This window comes from Mesoplodon densirostris, chromosome 15 (genome assembly GCF_025265405.1).
Source record: "Mesoplodon densirostris isolate mMesDen1 chromosome 15, mMesDen1 primary haplotype, whole genome shotgun sequence".
NCBI classification, from domain to species: Eukaryota; Metazoa; Chordata; class Mammalia; order Artiodactyla; family Ziphiidae; genus Mesoplodon; species Mesoplodon densirostris.
In genome coordinates this window covers 22621250-22637994 of record NC_082675.1, presented here as the reverse complement: position 1 = coordinate 22637994, position 16745 = coordinate 22621250, and the positions used below count along the sequence as shown (strand labels likewise).

Here is a 16745-nt window from a genome sequence, read left to right as displayed (position 1 = left end):
CAGCAAAGTGAGGGTCTGACTGCCAGACAGTGGTGACATGTGGAAGTTTAGTTCATGAAAGGTGAGCACTGGTCCCCTTGAGGCAGAATTCAGACTGCTGTGGTGGGCAGGAGGGAGAGGGTCGCGGGTCCCACATGGACCTCCATACCCTCTCCACACATACCCTCCTGCCCTGAGGAGTGGGAGGGGAGGCAGGGCAAGGGGTAGGTTTAAATCATAAGGAAAAAGAAAAAAAAAAAACAGGTAGAATTATTATGAATGAGCTGTCCTTTTCTTCAGCTCTAGGAACTGAAAAACCTTGTTCCTTTGGCATATTTAAGAAGATATTACGAACACTGCATTAGTAAACGCCTTACAGTACCATGTTTGATTTTGGTTCCTGTACTCTAAATCTTCCCACAACAGTTTCCACCTTGTTTTAAAGTATCTTTCTAAGATCCCCTGCCACATGACATATTCCCTGAGGGTCAGGGTATCTTTCTGCCTTTGTACCTTACAGATAATAAACACTGAATGCGGGAATGAATGAATGAACCAGTTAGAAAACAGGTCTTGTGCTAAAAGACAGAAGAAAGTGGGTTTTCCAGTAGTAGAGAGTGACAAGTTGTGAGTTATCATAAAATAACAATAGAACATATTTATGCTAATGTGAGGAAAGAGACTATCACATTGGCTTTGGAGGGTATCTAATTTACTGAACACCATTTTTCAGGAGACATATCACATCAAATCTAAACAGTAAGCAGTATCATAACTTAGTTTTACTGTCTATAAAGGGCTGTTCATTCATTCTTAAAAAAAAAAAAATTTGTTTTTGGCGGCACCATGTGGCCTGAGAGATCTTAGTTCCCCGACTAGGGACTGAACCTGGGCCCCAGCAGTGAGAGTGCTGAGCCCTAACCACTGGACCGCCAGGGAATTCCCTCATTCTAAAAAATTAATTCCCCAAAGTGCAAGGTACTTTTTTTTTTTCTGGACTGCTACTGAGCTGGTGCCATCTCTATCCATGAAAGAATCAGCATGAGGAAATCAAGCAGAAGCAGAAATTGTGGTTGGGCTTATCCATCAAGGGAATGGGGTCCTGAGAGAACCTGAGAGTCCCGTTTCTGAAAAGCCTCCATAAGAGAAGTGAAAATCCTCAGCCCAGGTGGCTCCTCCTTTCACCTGCTTCAGGAAATCCACCTGCCTGCACTACCTGCCCCCAGTAGTGGCCTCCACTCTGCACGCCTAGTGCTCAGGGTCCCGAAACCTGCCATGGGTGCATTAGAGCCTTACTCTGGCAGGCGGGAATCTCACAGTACTTCCAGTAGACACCGTCCTCATGCTCCGCCACGTAGCACCAGGGGCTCACATCGCCGTCTGGGTTTCTGTGGAGGGAAAAGGACACACCTGGTAACACTCTCATTGTTTTAAGTCAACTGGCTCATTGCTTTTCAGTTTTACCAAACGCCCCTCACCAAAAACAAAACAAAACAACAACAAAAAAAAAACACTTCAGCTTCTGTGTTGTTTCTAATAATTCATATATATTTTAATGTCATCTCTTATGAAGAAGAAAAAAGTGGTAATACTACAAGAACAAAGCTATCCACTCCAACAGAAACTTCAGAGTTTGAGGGTGGGGGTAGGGAGTGAGCAAAGGTGAAATATGTTTACACAAATTCACTGCAGTGTAACCGGAACAACTAACCACTGAAGAGATGATGCCAAACAGCACTGGCACCTTAACCATGAACACGGTGGTCCCATGGCTGGGAGAACACAGGTGCTTGCAAAACTACAGATAAAAATGCGAATGGAGCAGGGACTTCCCTGGTGGCACAGTGGTTAAGAATCCACCTGCTGTGGAGAAAACGGAACCCTCCTGCAATGTTGGTGGGAATGTAAATTGATACAACCACTATGGAGAACAGTATGGAGGTTCCTTAAAAAACTAAAAATAGAATTACCATATGACCCAGCAATCCCACTACTGGGCATATACCCAGAGAAAACCATAATTCAGAAAGACACATGCACCCCAAGGTTCACTGCAGCACTATTTACAATAGCCAGGTCATGGAAACAACCTAAATGCTCACTGACAGATGAATAGATAAAGAAGATGTGGTACATATATACAATGGAATATTACTCAGCCATTAAAAGGAATGAAACTGGGTCATTTGTAGAGACGTGGATGGACCTAGAGACTGTCATACAGAGTGAAATTAATTCAGAAAGAGAAAAACAAATATCGTATATTAATGCATATATGTGGAATCTAGAAAAATGGTACAGATGAACTGGTTTGCAAGGCAGAAATTGAGACACAGATTTAGAGAACAAACGTATGGACACCAAGGGGGGAAAGTTGGGGGGGCCGTGGTGGTGGTGGGATGAATTGGGAGATTGGGGTTGATATATATACACTAATATGTATAAAATAGATAACTAATAAGAACCTGCTGTATAAAATAAATAAATTAAATTAAATTAAATTAAATTAAAAAAAGAATTCACCTGCCAATGCAGGGGACACAGGTTTGAGCCCTGGTCTGGGAAGATTCCACGTGCCATGCAGCAAGTAAGCCTGTGCGCCACAACTACTGACCTTGTGCTCTAGACCCCGTGAGCCACAACTACTGAGTCACATGCCACAACTACTGAAGCCCGCGCACCTAGAACCCGTGCACCACAATGAAGAGCAGCCCCTGCTCCACCACAACTAGAGAAAGCCTGCGCCCAGCAACGAAGACCCAACGCAGCCAAAATAAATAAATAAATTAAAAATAATAATAATAATAATGTGAATGGAGCAAACGGTCAGGATGGAAACTTGGTGATTAGAGTCAAAGGCCCTGAAGATACGCAAACCCCCTTTACTTGGCAATTTCTCCTTTAGTGCTATATTCTAAGGAAATCTTTACTTACAAAGATGTTCACCACAGCATTTTCATAATGCAAAAAAGTTAGAAACAACAATTAAGGATTGGTTAAACAAATATGTCCATATAAGGGAATGCTAGGCAGCTGGTAAAAATGTGGTGTAGAGACACATTTATTAATATGGAAAGATATTCACAATGTCTTGTTAGTTTTTTTTTTAAAAGGCAGCTCTAAAACATGATGGATGACAACAATCCCATTTTTGAAAAGATATATTTAGGGAAGGATACGCACCAGACTCTTGAAAGTATTTATCACTGGATGATGGGACTACTGGTAATTTTAATTTTTTTCTTTTCCAATTCTCTTTATTTTCTCATTTCTTCTACAATGAACACTGTCTAATTTTTAAGCAATAAAGTAAAATTCACATCATGTAGACTGCACTGACAAGCCTTCACCAGGATCAGGCCAGTCAACTCATGTTTGATAGAAATGGGTCCTATTTCCACGTCAAAACACTAACTTCTCAGAGAATTCTGAAAAAAACTATGCCAAAGAGTTTCACTCAGAACATACAGTCCTATAATCCTGGTACCAACTTCTGATATGGCAATAATAATTGCAAAAGACTTATTCCACATTTCTAAATGAGTGGCTTGGAATAAATGCCTTTAAGGTCTTTTCAACTCAGAGATGCCACGACAATAATGGGCAGCGCTGCTGAAACAGAGCAAAAGATGGCAGGGGTTACTGGACACACAGAAAAGCCTCGCCTCTCTCCGCTGCTTTTCAAGCTCCTTTTATTTGGACTCAGAACACTGGAAACCTGACACTCCGGTTAGGCCGGAAATGGGCATAAAGACCCTGCAGCCGGAGCTCTGGAGCAGCCCCTATCAAGCCTGGGAGGGATCAGCCTATTGTGTGGCCCAGAAGATAAGCTGCCCTGAAGCACAAAGGGTCCTTTTATTTTTTGTGCCCAAAGGCAGGTACCAGTGCCAACCCTGCTGTCCCGGCCTCTCTGCCTCCCCCCAGTCCAGATACGTGGAGCCAGAGAAGTGCGTTCCCATCACTCGCCATCTCGCAGACATCTCAACTGGGATGGGCCTGGAAACATCGCATAAGACAAACACGGTGTCGGATGTCAGCTGAGAAATCAAAGTCGGAGAATTTGTACAAAGCCCTTCTTTAAACAGTTTCACTGTCATTTTCCTCCCTCTATTCAGTGTTCAGCTTTGATGTAGTATTTGGTAAAGGCTTTCGAAAACAACTGTTATCAACGTCAAAACCATTTTGAAAAGCATCGGAATAGGTTAAAAAAAGAACAAGCTAATTCATCTTTGACTCTGCTGTAGTGCTAAAACGAAAGGCCCCAGCTCTGATGTGATAATAATCGACAATTTCAGTATCCCTTTTTTTGAGGGATAAATTGTTAGTTCAGGTCTGGTACATTCCATCTAATCAAAGGAGAGGACCGCAGCCAGCCAAGGCTCAGGAGGAAGGTGGTCCCCTGGCTCTCAGTGTTTTCTTAATGGATATTTACTGGTGCATTTCTGAGAGCCTAGTGGTAGAACTGGGTACTAATCTATAAGAAAAGATTTTCTTGTCAGATAAATTAAACCTCATTGGAAATTTAAAATTTACCTTAAAGTCAGGAGCACGTCTGAGAAGCCTTGCTTGATAGAAGGCAACAGAATAATATAATAGAATAAACCAACAGCCTAATACCAGAGACACTTTAGACACTTCTAAAGAGACACTTTAGAACAATAAGATAAGTAACTATGTAAAAATAAAAAACAAACACTGGTTTCTCTTCCTAAATACTCTTCCCAACCCAAGCCAACTATTCCCATGAATAGGAAAACTAGGGGAAGGAAATAAGCCAGAAGTGGAGTGGGGTTAATTTTTTTAATTATGCAAGAAAAAAATTAATGAACATGTATAACTTTGAAAATAAAACATCAAAGAATTCTTTAATAAGCATGTGTAATGTTAACAATAAAATACAAATGATAGCGAAATGTGAAATAGCATATATACAAATTGTTACCTCTGGGAAGTAGGCCTTGTTGGAGAGGATTTGGGAGGAAAGAGGTAAAATGGGGACTTTTATTTAAACAATATATATATCTGTTGTGTTTGAGAATTTTTTTTGGAGAAACTTTTAATACTTTTATAACAAACAAATAATACAATGTAACATATAAAATATAGCAATCAAATAACAGACTAAAAAATTGTGCAACAGCAACGATGGGGGAATGGCCAGTTGGTACACATTAGAACCAAGGTGAAGCAAAGAGCTGAAGGCACAGGGATAAAGATAACATGGACTACAGGCCTTGAGACTTCAAGATAAGCAGAAGGGTCCTAGGGTGTTAAAAAAGGTACCTGGAGAGGGCAGTAGGTAAACACTGTGGCCCATGCAATGCAGATATAAATATGTTGTCTCAGCTGGGTCAACAGTGCCATGGTTGAGATTCCAACATTCTGGTAGCACTGGGGGCACAGTGTGTAGCTCAAAGAGTAGCTCGGTGATCATTTTTCCCTGTCCCAATGGCTCAAGAGGCTGCCTTTGCACCTGTCCTATTAATAATTAAATTCAACACATGGCTGACCCATGAGTCATGTTACCAGGATCCTGGGTATAAATAGCTAAAACATAGCTATAACCAAGGGTGCTCTGGTCCCTACTGACCAGTGATTCTCAACTTGTTTTGGATCACTGACAACTTTGAGAATCTGATCAAAGCCATGGATCATCTCCCCAATCACAAGTCCATGCTTGAAGCACCATGGGTCTCAGCCCCTGCGAGGGTCAGACAGGAGGTGAAAGAGCAAAGGAACACCTTAGTCTGTTGAAAAGAAGGAAACAGCACAAATCTGATGGCTACGGCTGCTCCCAGAGCAAGGTGGTCCTGGGCTGGCAGGAGGTGGTACAACGCAGGGCAGCTTCCTTTGCTCAGAAGCAGAGGGAGGTTTGGGTCACAGATGGTGCTCTGCTTGCCCATGACATTCACAGCAGCTTAAGAAGCTGCGCTGTTTGTGTACTGTCTTCTGGGACAACTAAGAAAACCCTCCCAAAGAGACATGGAAGCTATCAGACAGGAAAGCAGAGCTCTGAAAACCAGTAACAAAGCAACCCAAGTTGAAAAGAGCGGGTAGATTGTGTGTGTGCACGCGCAGTTTTGGGAGAAAGATTTTTAAAACAGTAACAAGAAACGCCTTGTGAGTTGGGCAAAAGAAGACAAAGAAGCTTTCCCTGTTGTGAGCAAGGCCAGAAGAAATGGGAAGAGGAGACCAGAGATTTTTTTAAGTACTGTGCAACCCCATCTTACCTGCAGTAGTTATGCTCGCCCAGGCCCCCCTCCCCGTTGGGGTATTTCAGAGTGTTGTATGGATGCTGGAAAGTCTCGTTCCAGAACAGACATGGCTTCCCGCCTTGCAGTGCTGTCCAGTTCTGCGTTCCCCTATAATCTGCACCGTTGGCTGTGAAACATTCTAGGAGAAAGAAAAGACAGAGCAAACTAATTTTCTGGCAACATCTATAGCTTCCTCCCTCTCTGCTTGATGTTTTATTTGTTTTGTTTGGACCAAGCTAGAAATGGATAGTGTCTTACTAGATCCTGGACACAGTGGATTTAACATTGGTAGGGCTGAGGAAATCTGAAACGAGGTACCCTCCACATGCTAGGCTCATCTTGGCACTCGCTTGTCTACAGACACTAGGACATTTTCCCCTGAAGTATACAGATCCCAACTAGGATATAAACAGGGAGCTGAACTGTAATGAAGCCTATGGAGTGAACCGGGAAACCCCCAACTCTGGGAAGAGTTGGTAACAGCCATCCGTGAGGAACTCTGGGTGCTCGGAGGGGGTCAGTGCTCTCGCCAGCATCTCTGTGTGGTAACTAGAACCAGGTCACCAGCTGTAACTGAGCTCTCCCCTACAGTCTGAAAGGCTGCACTGACACTTGGATTTAATAAGACCATCAGATACAGCAACGTTTTGGAATCCCAATCACACGAGTCTGGGAATGACTCACATTCCCTGGTAATGAAGAACAGTCCTCCCCACGCTGTTTGAGATAGAGGTGCCACAAAACAGACAGTCAACAGGAGGGAGCAGGGGCTGAGTTGGCATTTTCTCTCACCTCTTTCTGAAATTCGTTCCTACAGGACACATTCAACATGGTCTGAGGTCCGTTTAATAAAATGACAAAATCCTTGCAGGTGCAGCAATGTGCTTCTAAAATCTGCCTCTCAGGGACTTCCCTGGTGGTGCAGTGGTTAAGAATCTGCCTGCCAATGCAGGGGGCACGGGTTCAAGCCCTGGTCCGGGAAGATCCCACATGCCACGGAGCAACTAAGGCCGTGCGCCACAACTACTGAGCCTGCGCTCTAGAGCCCGCGCGCTGCAACTACTGAGTCCACATGCTGCAACTACTGAAGCCCGCATGCCTAAAGCCCGTGCTCTGCAACAAGAGAAGCCACCGCAGTGAGAAGCCCACGCACCGCAACGAAGAGCAGCCCCTGCTCGCCACAACTAGAGAAAGCCCACGCATAGCAATGAAGACCCAATGCAGCCAAATCAAATCAAATCAAATCAAATATGCTTCTCAGACTTTGGGGGGATGGGAATTTTAGCTGAGAGGATTTCCCCCCACATGTTGCATGCATTAAATTCACAGAGGTTCATGAGAAAGGCACAGTACAAAGAGCAATTTTTAAAAATTAGCTTAGTTGAAACTGACAGATAGAAGCACTTCAAACACTTTTTAAAGATGTATCACTAGGAACCTGACAATCTGGGGGAGTTACACTAACATTCTGAGCTTTCTTTCTTTCCCTCTCCTGGCATGTGCTGACCCACGACTTCCGGTATGAAGGACTCTCACTGCCGGCTCCTGCTGCAGTGCATGTGCCTCCTCTGGCCTAAGCATGTGCACCACACAAGCACATCTATATTCTGAAAGATATTCCTTTTACTATTTGAAATCTACCTGCTAACCATCTCTCTTCCTGTACCCCCTTCCTCTCCCTATCTGGGCCCTGCGTTTTGTCGGGAACAGCCCGGTTTTATGGACAGCCAAAATAACCTGGACTCCCAGGCTGCAAAGGACACCCTAGCACTTTATCGTGCCTCGTGTGACATTTACATGTTACAAGAAGTGCAATTCATCATGTTCCAAGACAACTGAGCCCTCCACCAAGAGTCTGCATAAATAAAAAAGTTCAAAGGTAATTGAAGGAGGCAGCTCGGTGTAGCAGCAAATACACTGAACCAAGAGTCTAACCCCTGGCTTCTTGTCCTGGACCTGCTGCTGATCAGTTGTGCAACCTTGGACGAATCACCACAGTCTGCATCACTGCTGATGCTTACAGAGTGTTCTACCGTGTGCCAAGCTCTGTGCTAAGTGCTTTACATCAACTCACCACCAACCCAGTGGGGAGGTCCCTTAATACTCCCATTTCACAGATGAGGCACCTGGGGCACTCGATCACACCCTATACTGCCTCCGATAGAACCCTTCGGCATCATCCTTGCTTTCCCCATGCTCTTCCTCACCCCCTTTCTGCTCATCAGCAAGTCCTATTGACTTTCTTCGAATATGTTCCCTGAAACCCCCCCTCCTCTCCATCTTGGGTGCTGCCACCTTCTTCCTGTTCACCATCAGAGGACAATACGGTCCTGCTCAGGTCTCACAGCTTTGACTTTCGTGCTCCCGCAACGCATTCTCTACACAGGGCTCAAAGTTCCCAGGAAAACGTGAGCACTGGGAACAAAACCCAAAGCCGTCATCCTTGTCTGTGAAGCCCCCTCGATGTGGCCCCAGGCCCTCCCTCCACCGGGCCCGAGCTCTTCCCCTCATCACGTGCTGTGCTCCAGCCACACTCGCCTGCTTTTAATTCTGTAAACACACCACGCTATTTCCTGCCCGAAACGTTCTTTCCCTAATACTTCCCATCACAGACTAAATACTACCTCCTCAGAAAACCCTTCCCCACCATCTCCACTTCTGTTTTTCTGCCCTTCATTTGCTTGCTTCATAGCATTTATTATCACTAGGAATGTATATGATCTGCTAGAGAGAAAGAAAGAGGGAGAGAGAGACTCGCCGTGTGTGCGTGTACCACACCAGAGCCCTACCCAATCCCAAGGTTAGAGTGGGACCTGGGAACCTATATTTCTAGAAAGCTGCCTGAGTGATGATTCTAAGAACATCAAGCCAATCTTTGCCAGTTGCTAGAATTTTAATTGTTATGTGTTAATACATCTTTTTCTCCTATCAAAAGTGGTCGAGGAGTGGCTTGGGAGCCAGAAATGCTGGCCGACCACTGGAAAGCATTGGAAAGCCTTAGCAATAGACAGCAACCTGCAGGGCAGTGGGGTCGGTGTTCCCCGAGACTCAGATGACTTGATTTGTAACACAAAAGAATGTGGTAGCCATCCACACAAGTGTCAGCCCTCAGGAATGGAATGAGGTGGCATCTGAGAGAGGGAATGGGTAAGAGCAGGCCTGTTTGCTTTAGTCTATTCCTCCTAGACCCAGTCTTGTTCTTAGCTATGCTAGGGAAATGGAGGCAGTGTTAACCAGATTTGACAATTATTTTTTTAACAGACTTGTCCAGTGCATGTCAATTTTGGGCGGGGGGGGGGGGAACCAAACTTGAACGTTCTGGATTAAAGTTATGTGTGCGTCTTGATTTCATCAGAATACTGGGGTGTGCACTAGGTAATGAGGACCCTGCCTCCCTTGTTTCCTACCACTATGAAACTGACCTAAGCTTTGGCTAGACAAGCAAGGAGTGGCTTAAACCATTAAAAAATAAAATATCACATGGCTGGTTGTAATATTTATGCATTCAGTGAAAGAGAACAAGCAAAGGTGATCAATCTAATGTCTACGATATTATTCATTAATTCAACAAATATTTACTCAACACTTACTATGTGTCTGGCACTGTTCACAGCACTGGGACAGCAGTGGTGAACACTCTGCGTTCTTAGAGCTCACATGCTCACAGGGCTTCACGCTCATAATACACCAATCAAAATTAACACTAGCCAGTGAGAAGTGCTACAAGGGAAAATGGAGTTAGGGGACGGAGATGGAAGGGTGGGGGTTCTCTTTTAGAAGAGGTGGGTCAGGAATGGCCTGGAGAGGAGATGAGGGGAGATGTGGACAAGGGGAGGAAGCGAACAATGGAAAGGACGCGGGAAGGGCATTCCAGGCAGAGGGCACAGCCAGTGCAAACCGCCCTCCCGCAAGCAGCAATGTGCTGGGGAAGGCTTGGGGAACTGTGAGGCAGCTCCTCTGATCCGACCAGGTAGGGTGAGTGCAGGGGAGGGTGGTGGGAAATGAAGAGGAGAAGGAGGCAGGCAAGGCCAGGACATGTAAAGTCTTGAGGGTCGTATAAATTAGATTTTGGCTTTTGCTCTAAGAGTGACAGGACGTCATTGGAGGGCTTTGAGCAGAGAAATGACACGATCTGACTTATCTTTTAGTAGAACTGTAGCTGCTGGGTGGAGGAAGAGCTGTGTAGAGACAGCTAAGCACTCAGCAGGGAGACCAGCTAGGTGCCTACTGCAGAAGGATGAGCTGGAAAGAAGGATGGCTTGGGCCAGGCTGGTAGCTGAAGGATAGGAAGAAGTGGCCGGATTCCGGATGTATTTTGAAGGTAGAACCAAAAGTATTTGCTGGGGTCCCAGAGAAAGAGGAGTTAGGTACAACACCGAGCAGCTGGATGAGCGGTGCTGCCATTTACTACGATGGGGAGGACCCAAGAGGCACAGAATATCTTGGGGTGGAATCAAGGCTTTGGTTTTGGATAGGAAAATTCGATGGAGATACAGAGTAAGCAGATAGCTAGATGAACCTAGAGTTGAGGAAAGAAGCCAAGGCTAGATCCAGAGTGTGGAGGTAACAGCACTTGTGTGGAGAGAGAAGACATGTGGGGCTGAGCCCTGGGGCCCTGCAATGTTTCAGGCCTGGAAAGAGAAGGGCCCAGCAGTGATGTGCAGCCTGGGAGGTGGGAGAAAAGCTAAGGAAGCATGTGGGTCTCAGAAGGTAAGGGAGAAGGTGTTTTGAGAAGAGAGGAATAAGAAGCTGTGAAAGCACTTTTATTTCTTCCCTGTCTTCTCCAGTTGGAACCCATTCCATTCATCTCTGCTGGACCTTCCTCTCCATCAGAAAACTGCAAATCTTTTGCTTTGGGGATTGAATGAAAACAGCCATTAAGTTAGACACAAGCCTGACGAAAACTTAGTAAATACAGAAGAAAACTCCTTAATAAAAACTTCCAAGGCTGACATCAAAGCACTCGGGATTATTTCTTCTTTTCTAAGTTGGCGATTCCTTATCTTTTTCTCCAGCACCAAAACCCTCCGAAATATGGCATATGGCATTTATTTTTTATTTTTTTCTTTTTTTAGTACACGGGCCTCTCAATGCTGTAGCCTCTCCCGTTGCAGAGCACAGGATCCGGATGCGCAGGCTCAGCGGCCATGGCTCACGGGCCTAGCCACTCCACGGCATGTGGGATCCTCCCGGACCGGGGCACGAACCCGCGTCCCCTGCATCGGCAGGCGGACTCCCAGCCACTGCGCCACCAGGGAAGCCCAGCATTTATTTTTAAAAACTGGAGATGCAGGCTTCCCTGGTGGTGCAGTGGTTAAGAATCCGCATGCCACAGAGTAAATAAGCCCGTGCGCCACAACTACTGAGTCTGTGCTCTAGAACCCATGAGCCACAACTACTGAGCCCACGCGTCTAGAGCCCATTCTCCGCAACAAGAGAAGCCACCACAATGAGAAGCACAGCAACAAAGAGTAGCCCCCCGCTTGCCGCAACTAAAGAAAGCCTGCGCCCAGCAATGAAGACCCAACGCAGCCAAAAATAAATAAATAAAATAAATTTATTTTAAAAAAAGCTGGAGATGCTAATTTCATTGAAATTCTCTTGAGATATATGGAATCACATTAGGGTATACAAATCTTGGGTGAGAATCTCTGTGCAAATGGTTTTGTGAAGACCAACTGTTTTCTGCAGGACCTGCTGCTGCATGAAGGCCTGGAGGTCATCCCCATGGTAGGAAGATCTGAGGACAAAGACCATGTCTGGGTGAAAGTTCAATACTCCCCATTGCTAATAAAAGCAAGCTAGAGTTTTCGCTCATAAAACTATTATTGTTTATTATGTTTGGAATTTAGAAGGGTTGGTATAAAGACTGATTGACTTGATGGCATATATATTCAAAACTTTGATATTTATTCCTCAAATTCCATAGGCTCTCATACTCGCATGCTGTATGTAACATTATTTGAAGATTTCAGTTGATCTAGAGGCATGACCTGTAGAGGACCTAGAAATATTCCCAGATACATTTTCCACAATACAATTCCCAAAGTCTGTCTACCTAGTGATTAAATGGGCAGTTATCAGGCTACCATCAGGATAGGAAAAATATATATGGTTTGAACCCTATGTTGAATCCCAGCATTCAGTGGATAAAAAGTAAGGAAAAAAAGGTACATGTGTTTCTTAATCAAAATTTGAACTGTGGGATGAAACAAATCTTTGTTTATATATGCTACTGAAATCACATAATTCAATATCTGTACTTATTATAAGTGAGGAAAATGCCAAGTTAAGAGAACCAGGCAATTTAACTCCTGACAGGTTGCACGTGCACTGTGTTTTTAAAGTTCATGTTTAAAACTATAACGATGTGTTTTAAAATAATTAAAACTTGACATATATGAGATGGTGGTAGGAAAGCAAAAGACATTCTATTCCTTGATAACATTTAATAAAGTTGAAGAATAAGTTCTCAATGAAGCTCTATAACTAGGTCATTCCTAACTACACTGTTTGCCTGAAACCACACTATTGAGGTTTTTCTCATATTGAGTCTTGAATTTTCCTGCTTTTCTGGTAGCTAATTACTAGTTAGATCTCTATTATATGATGTTTGTGAGAGTCACTGTTTTTAATCCATCAAAGCTGACTTTCTGTTCCATGTAGGACCACTCAGCATCTCTACTGATCCTATGTTGGAAGAATCTGGCTGGTTTTAGCCTGGTTTGAAATTAACATGAATCAATAAGCATTAAATTGAATTATGGCATCTTAAAATAAGAAGGCAGAAACATTTTCCAGTGGGAACATCTGTTCTTTTAAAGACATCTATAAAATTTGGTAGGTGGGTAGATTATAGAAATACAAGGCTTAGGTGGAAAAAGCTCCTTTTAATATTTAGAGGGCAACACAAGAGTGTCGTCAGATGTTTGCACAACACACCTGCTGCTCTGTTGGGTTTCCAGTACAGACTGGTGTCCAGTGGGAACTCATGGGTAGGTCTTCAAAGCCTATGGTCCCTGGCAAAATCACCTTTTGCCCTCAGACACTCAAAAGCACTTCAGGAATGCTTATTTCAGTTATGTGGAAGCCCATGGTAAAGAGGCACATGGCCTTGGGAAGGCAGGGGTTCCCAGACCTTCCCATCCTAACACAGCTGAGCCTGTGAGAAGACACTGCGTCTTTAACACCAATGGCTCCCCAAGGGAAGAGATTCCCATGATTACATGGAGGCAGGCGATCAGGTCTAGATCACCTAGACTACTTAGAGAGAGGGTAGGAGGGAGGAGCCTTCTAAACACATGGTACATACTGAGAATCACTGGAAGAAAGGGGAAATGACACCAGACAAGTAGCTGACACTGTGGGGTTTGAAGAAATCACCTGGATTTGGGGCTCCATTTCTTCACTGGTGAAACAAGGGGATTTGAGATAGGTGGTCTCAATATCCCTTCACCCTAAACTCTAATTTCAAGATTCTAACAAAATAGAACTGAGGCTCAAAAGTCTGAGGGAGTGTGACAGGAAAGGATTGATGGCTAAAATCTCTCCTAGGCTTAAAATTCTCTAATTCTACCCATTTCTCTAATGGAAGTGAGAATTCTATGGAAAAAAATAACTCACCTTCCATGTGGGCCCTCCTTCTGAAGAGGCATTTAAGCACTCTTTTTGTTTAGAAGAAACTACATCTTCAACAAATAAATTTCAAGAAAAAAAAAGAAAAAGAGGAGAAACCTCTAGGTTAATAGAGACTCAAAAGTCACATCACCTAACTGTACCTGGCTTAGGTCCTGGTTTGAATGGTAAAAACACCGATGAGACAACCAGGGATACCTGAAAACTGATTACTGACTGGATATTTGATGATATTAAGAAATTACTGTTAAAATTTTAGTTGTGATAATGGTAGTGGTACTGCTACTATGTTTGTTTGTTTTTAATATTTATTCATTTATTTAGGTTGCACCGGATCTTAGTTGTGGCACGTGGGATCTTCGTTGCAGCATGTGGGATCCTTTTTTTTTTTTTTTAGCTGCGGTGTGTGGACTTCTTAGTTGTGGCACACGGACTCTTACTTGCAGCATGCATGCTGGATCTAGTTCCCCGAGCAGGGATCAAACCCAGGCCCCCCCACCCCCCCGCCCCGCGTTGGGAGCATGGAGTCTTACCCAGTGGACCACCAGGGAAGTGTCTGTTGCTATGTTTTTGAAAAGAGTTCTTATCCTTTAGGGATACATACTGAAATATTTACAGATAAGATGATATGATATCTGAGATTTGTTATGAAATAATCTACTTGGGGGGATGAAAGAGGTAGAGATGAAATACTCTGGCCTTGGTTTACGATTGTGGAAGCTGGGAGATGGATACACATGACTTCCTTACACTCTTATTTTTGAATATGTTCTAAATCTCCCAAAGCAAAATTTTTTGAAAGGACATCTTGAAAATACTTACTACCATGCTGTTTTACAATTAATCTACCTTAGTTTCTTTTCAAGAATAAACAAACTCAATCAGCCATAAATTCAGTCATCTAAAATCAAGACAGACATTCACCTACCATGTTCTTAGACTATGTATTCAAATGACCAGAGGACAAAGTACTTTTGTACTTTTGCCCAAAGTAGAATTACCACAAAAATAATCACTGCAATTATTTATCAGTAGCTTTTCCATTAAAATACCTTTTAGATCTTCCTTTTCATTCATGGGAACAATGTCAGAAGAAAAGGCCATACCTCTCAAAGTTATTTTAACTAAAGAATTCATACTTTTGGAAGGAGACCTGAAGTCTTCTATTTGAATCTCCAGTTTATTCATCTCTATTAACAGATACCTAATTAAAAGACTATTTTAAGAAAAACTGAACATATCGTAAGCCATAGACAACAGGTTTAAATTCAGAAGACCCACGAAAACACTTCAGAGAGGGGTCCTTATTATTTGTTATATAAAAATTGGAAAAATAGGTAACTCTTGAGGCAGAGCAGGCCCAGAATGCAGTGCTGCTTGGGTACCACTCCCCCAATCTGGCTCTCATCTTGAATATGCTCCACTCCTACCCAGGCAGGACCCACTGGAAAGCATGCTGTGGCTGTCACTGTGAAGGACATGTGTTTTTGCCAGGAAGAGTCACCATGAACATGCAGTAGTGCTTGAGGAACTTACATTCATCATTTAGGGTATTATATACAAGTACACTCATCAAACTGAAGACCAGGAGATAGTTCTTAAGAAAGAATGACCATTAACCTATCAACATCTAGCTCTGTAACATATACAGAGATTAGGCCAAGCCTCAGTGAAAGCATGGACTCACTAAGTTAGAAGTCACTAGCTCAGCAGAACTCTACGAAAAACATTTCATTAATTAACCATGGACTTTACTGCCAATACCAACAGAACATATTCTATCATGGTGTGGTGATGGCACCTCTCTCAGTGTAATGTTTGAGTATAAATGGATCTACTTTAGATGTTTATTTATAAATATCCTCTTCAATCTTGAAATAAAATTTCACACTAGAGTTTTCACATAAGGAAACAGGAAGCACAATAAGATGTTTTAAAGCTCAAAGTCCAGTTCTCTGATGGACAATAACTTAGTACATTATAAATCAACTCTAAAGGAAACAAAAAAGACAAAAGATGGAGAACTATTTGAAAGCTCAGGGTCTAGAGGAGATAGCACTATACTCCTATGGAAACCAGAGGCTCTAAAACAAGTCCCACAGCACCTGCTGCCCCAGCTCTTCTAAGACTTGATCAGCTTGACCTATAATTGCTCAAGAAGCACCTGGCCCTGCTTCCACTAGACCGTAAGTTTCTTCACTCATCTTTGTATTCTCAGCAACTACAGACCACACAGAACGTGCCTGGCAAACTTTTGTTGAATGAGGGAATCAGGTGTATGGAGGGCTAGGGGGAAAAACCCATGACAGACATGTTCAGAGTGCCCTGATTTCCTCACCAATTTGTGCCTCCAGGCTAGCTATCATGCCCTACCTAGCAATGACCTGGGAGAAGTTCCAGGAAAGCTTATATAAATCAAGTATTCGAAAATCAAATGCTATTTAAACCAGGGGAGTCTGCTATTTAAATGGAATCCACGGTAGAGCTATTTGTAATAGGGAATAAGCAACCCTCTTTGTTATGAATACTCATGTTGATATTGTTTGCTTTCAATGGGATACACCTGGCTCAAATCTACACCTTGCCTCACCATCACTTGAGCAACACTATTTCACGCTGTCTGAAGCTCTGTCAGACTAAAAAGCAGATAAAATAAACTGATGTAATCCAGCTTTTGGACAACTTTCATCAGTATTGCCTGTACCCTATTTTTAATTTCAGAGGGCAAGAAAGTTCCCCAGTAATGGAGCCCTGGAGGGCAGCCAACGCTCCATGGAAGCCAGGCTCTGGGCTATCCAGCTTCCCTTGGTTGACGTGGGATGGGCAAATAATACAACAGTCCTTGAATGGGGAGCTAGATGACTGCCGGGTAGACAG

At 43.5% G+C, this 16745-nt stretch overlaps 1 protein-coding gene across 2 annotated transcripts in view; it reads right to left on the bottom strand.

Moving 5' to 3' along the window:
- The window catches only part of KREMEN1 (kringle containing transmembrane protein 1), a 65088-nt gene that overhangs the window by 39851 nt on the left and 8492 nt on the right, over positions 1–16745 (bottom strand). For both annotated transcript variants that reach the window (XM_060119316.1, XM_060119317.1), the window contains exons 2-3: positions 6210–6372; positions 1276–1367 (exon numbers count right to left, since the gene is read on the bottom strand). In XM_060119316.1, coding sequence (XP_059975299.1) covers positions 1276–1367; positions 6210–6372 — 255 coding nt within the window. The remainder of the gene's footprint in view (positions 1–1275; positions 1368–6209; positions 6373–16745) is intronic.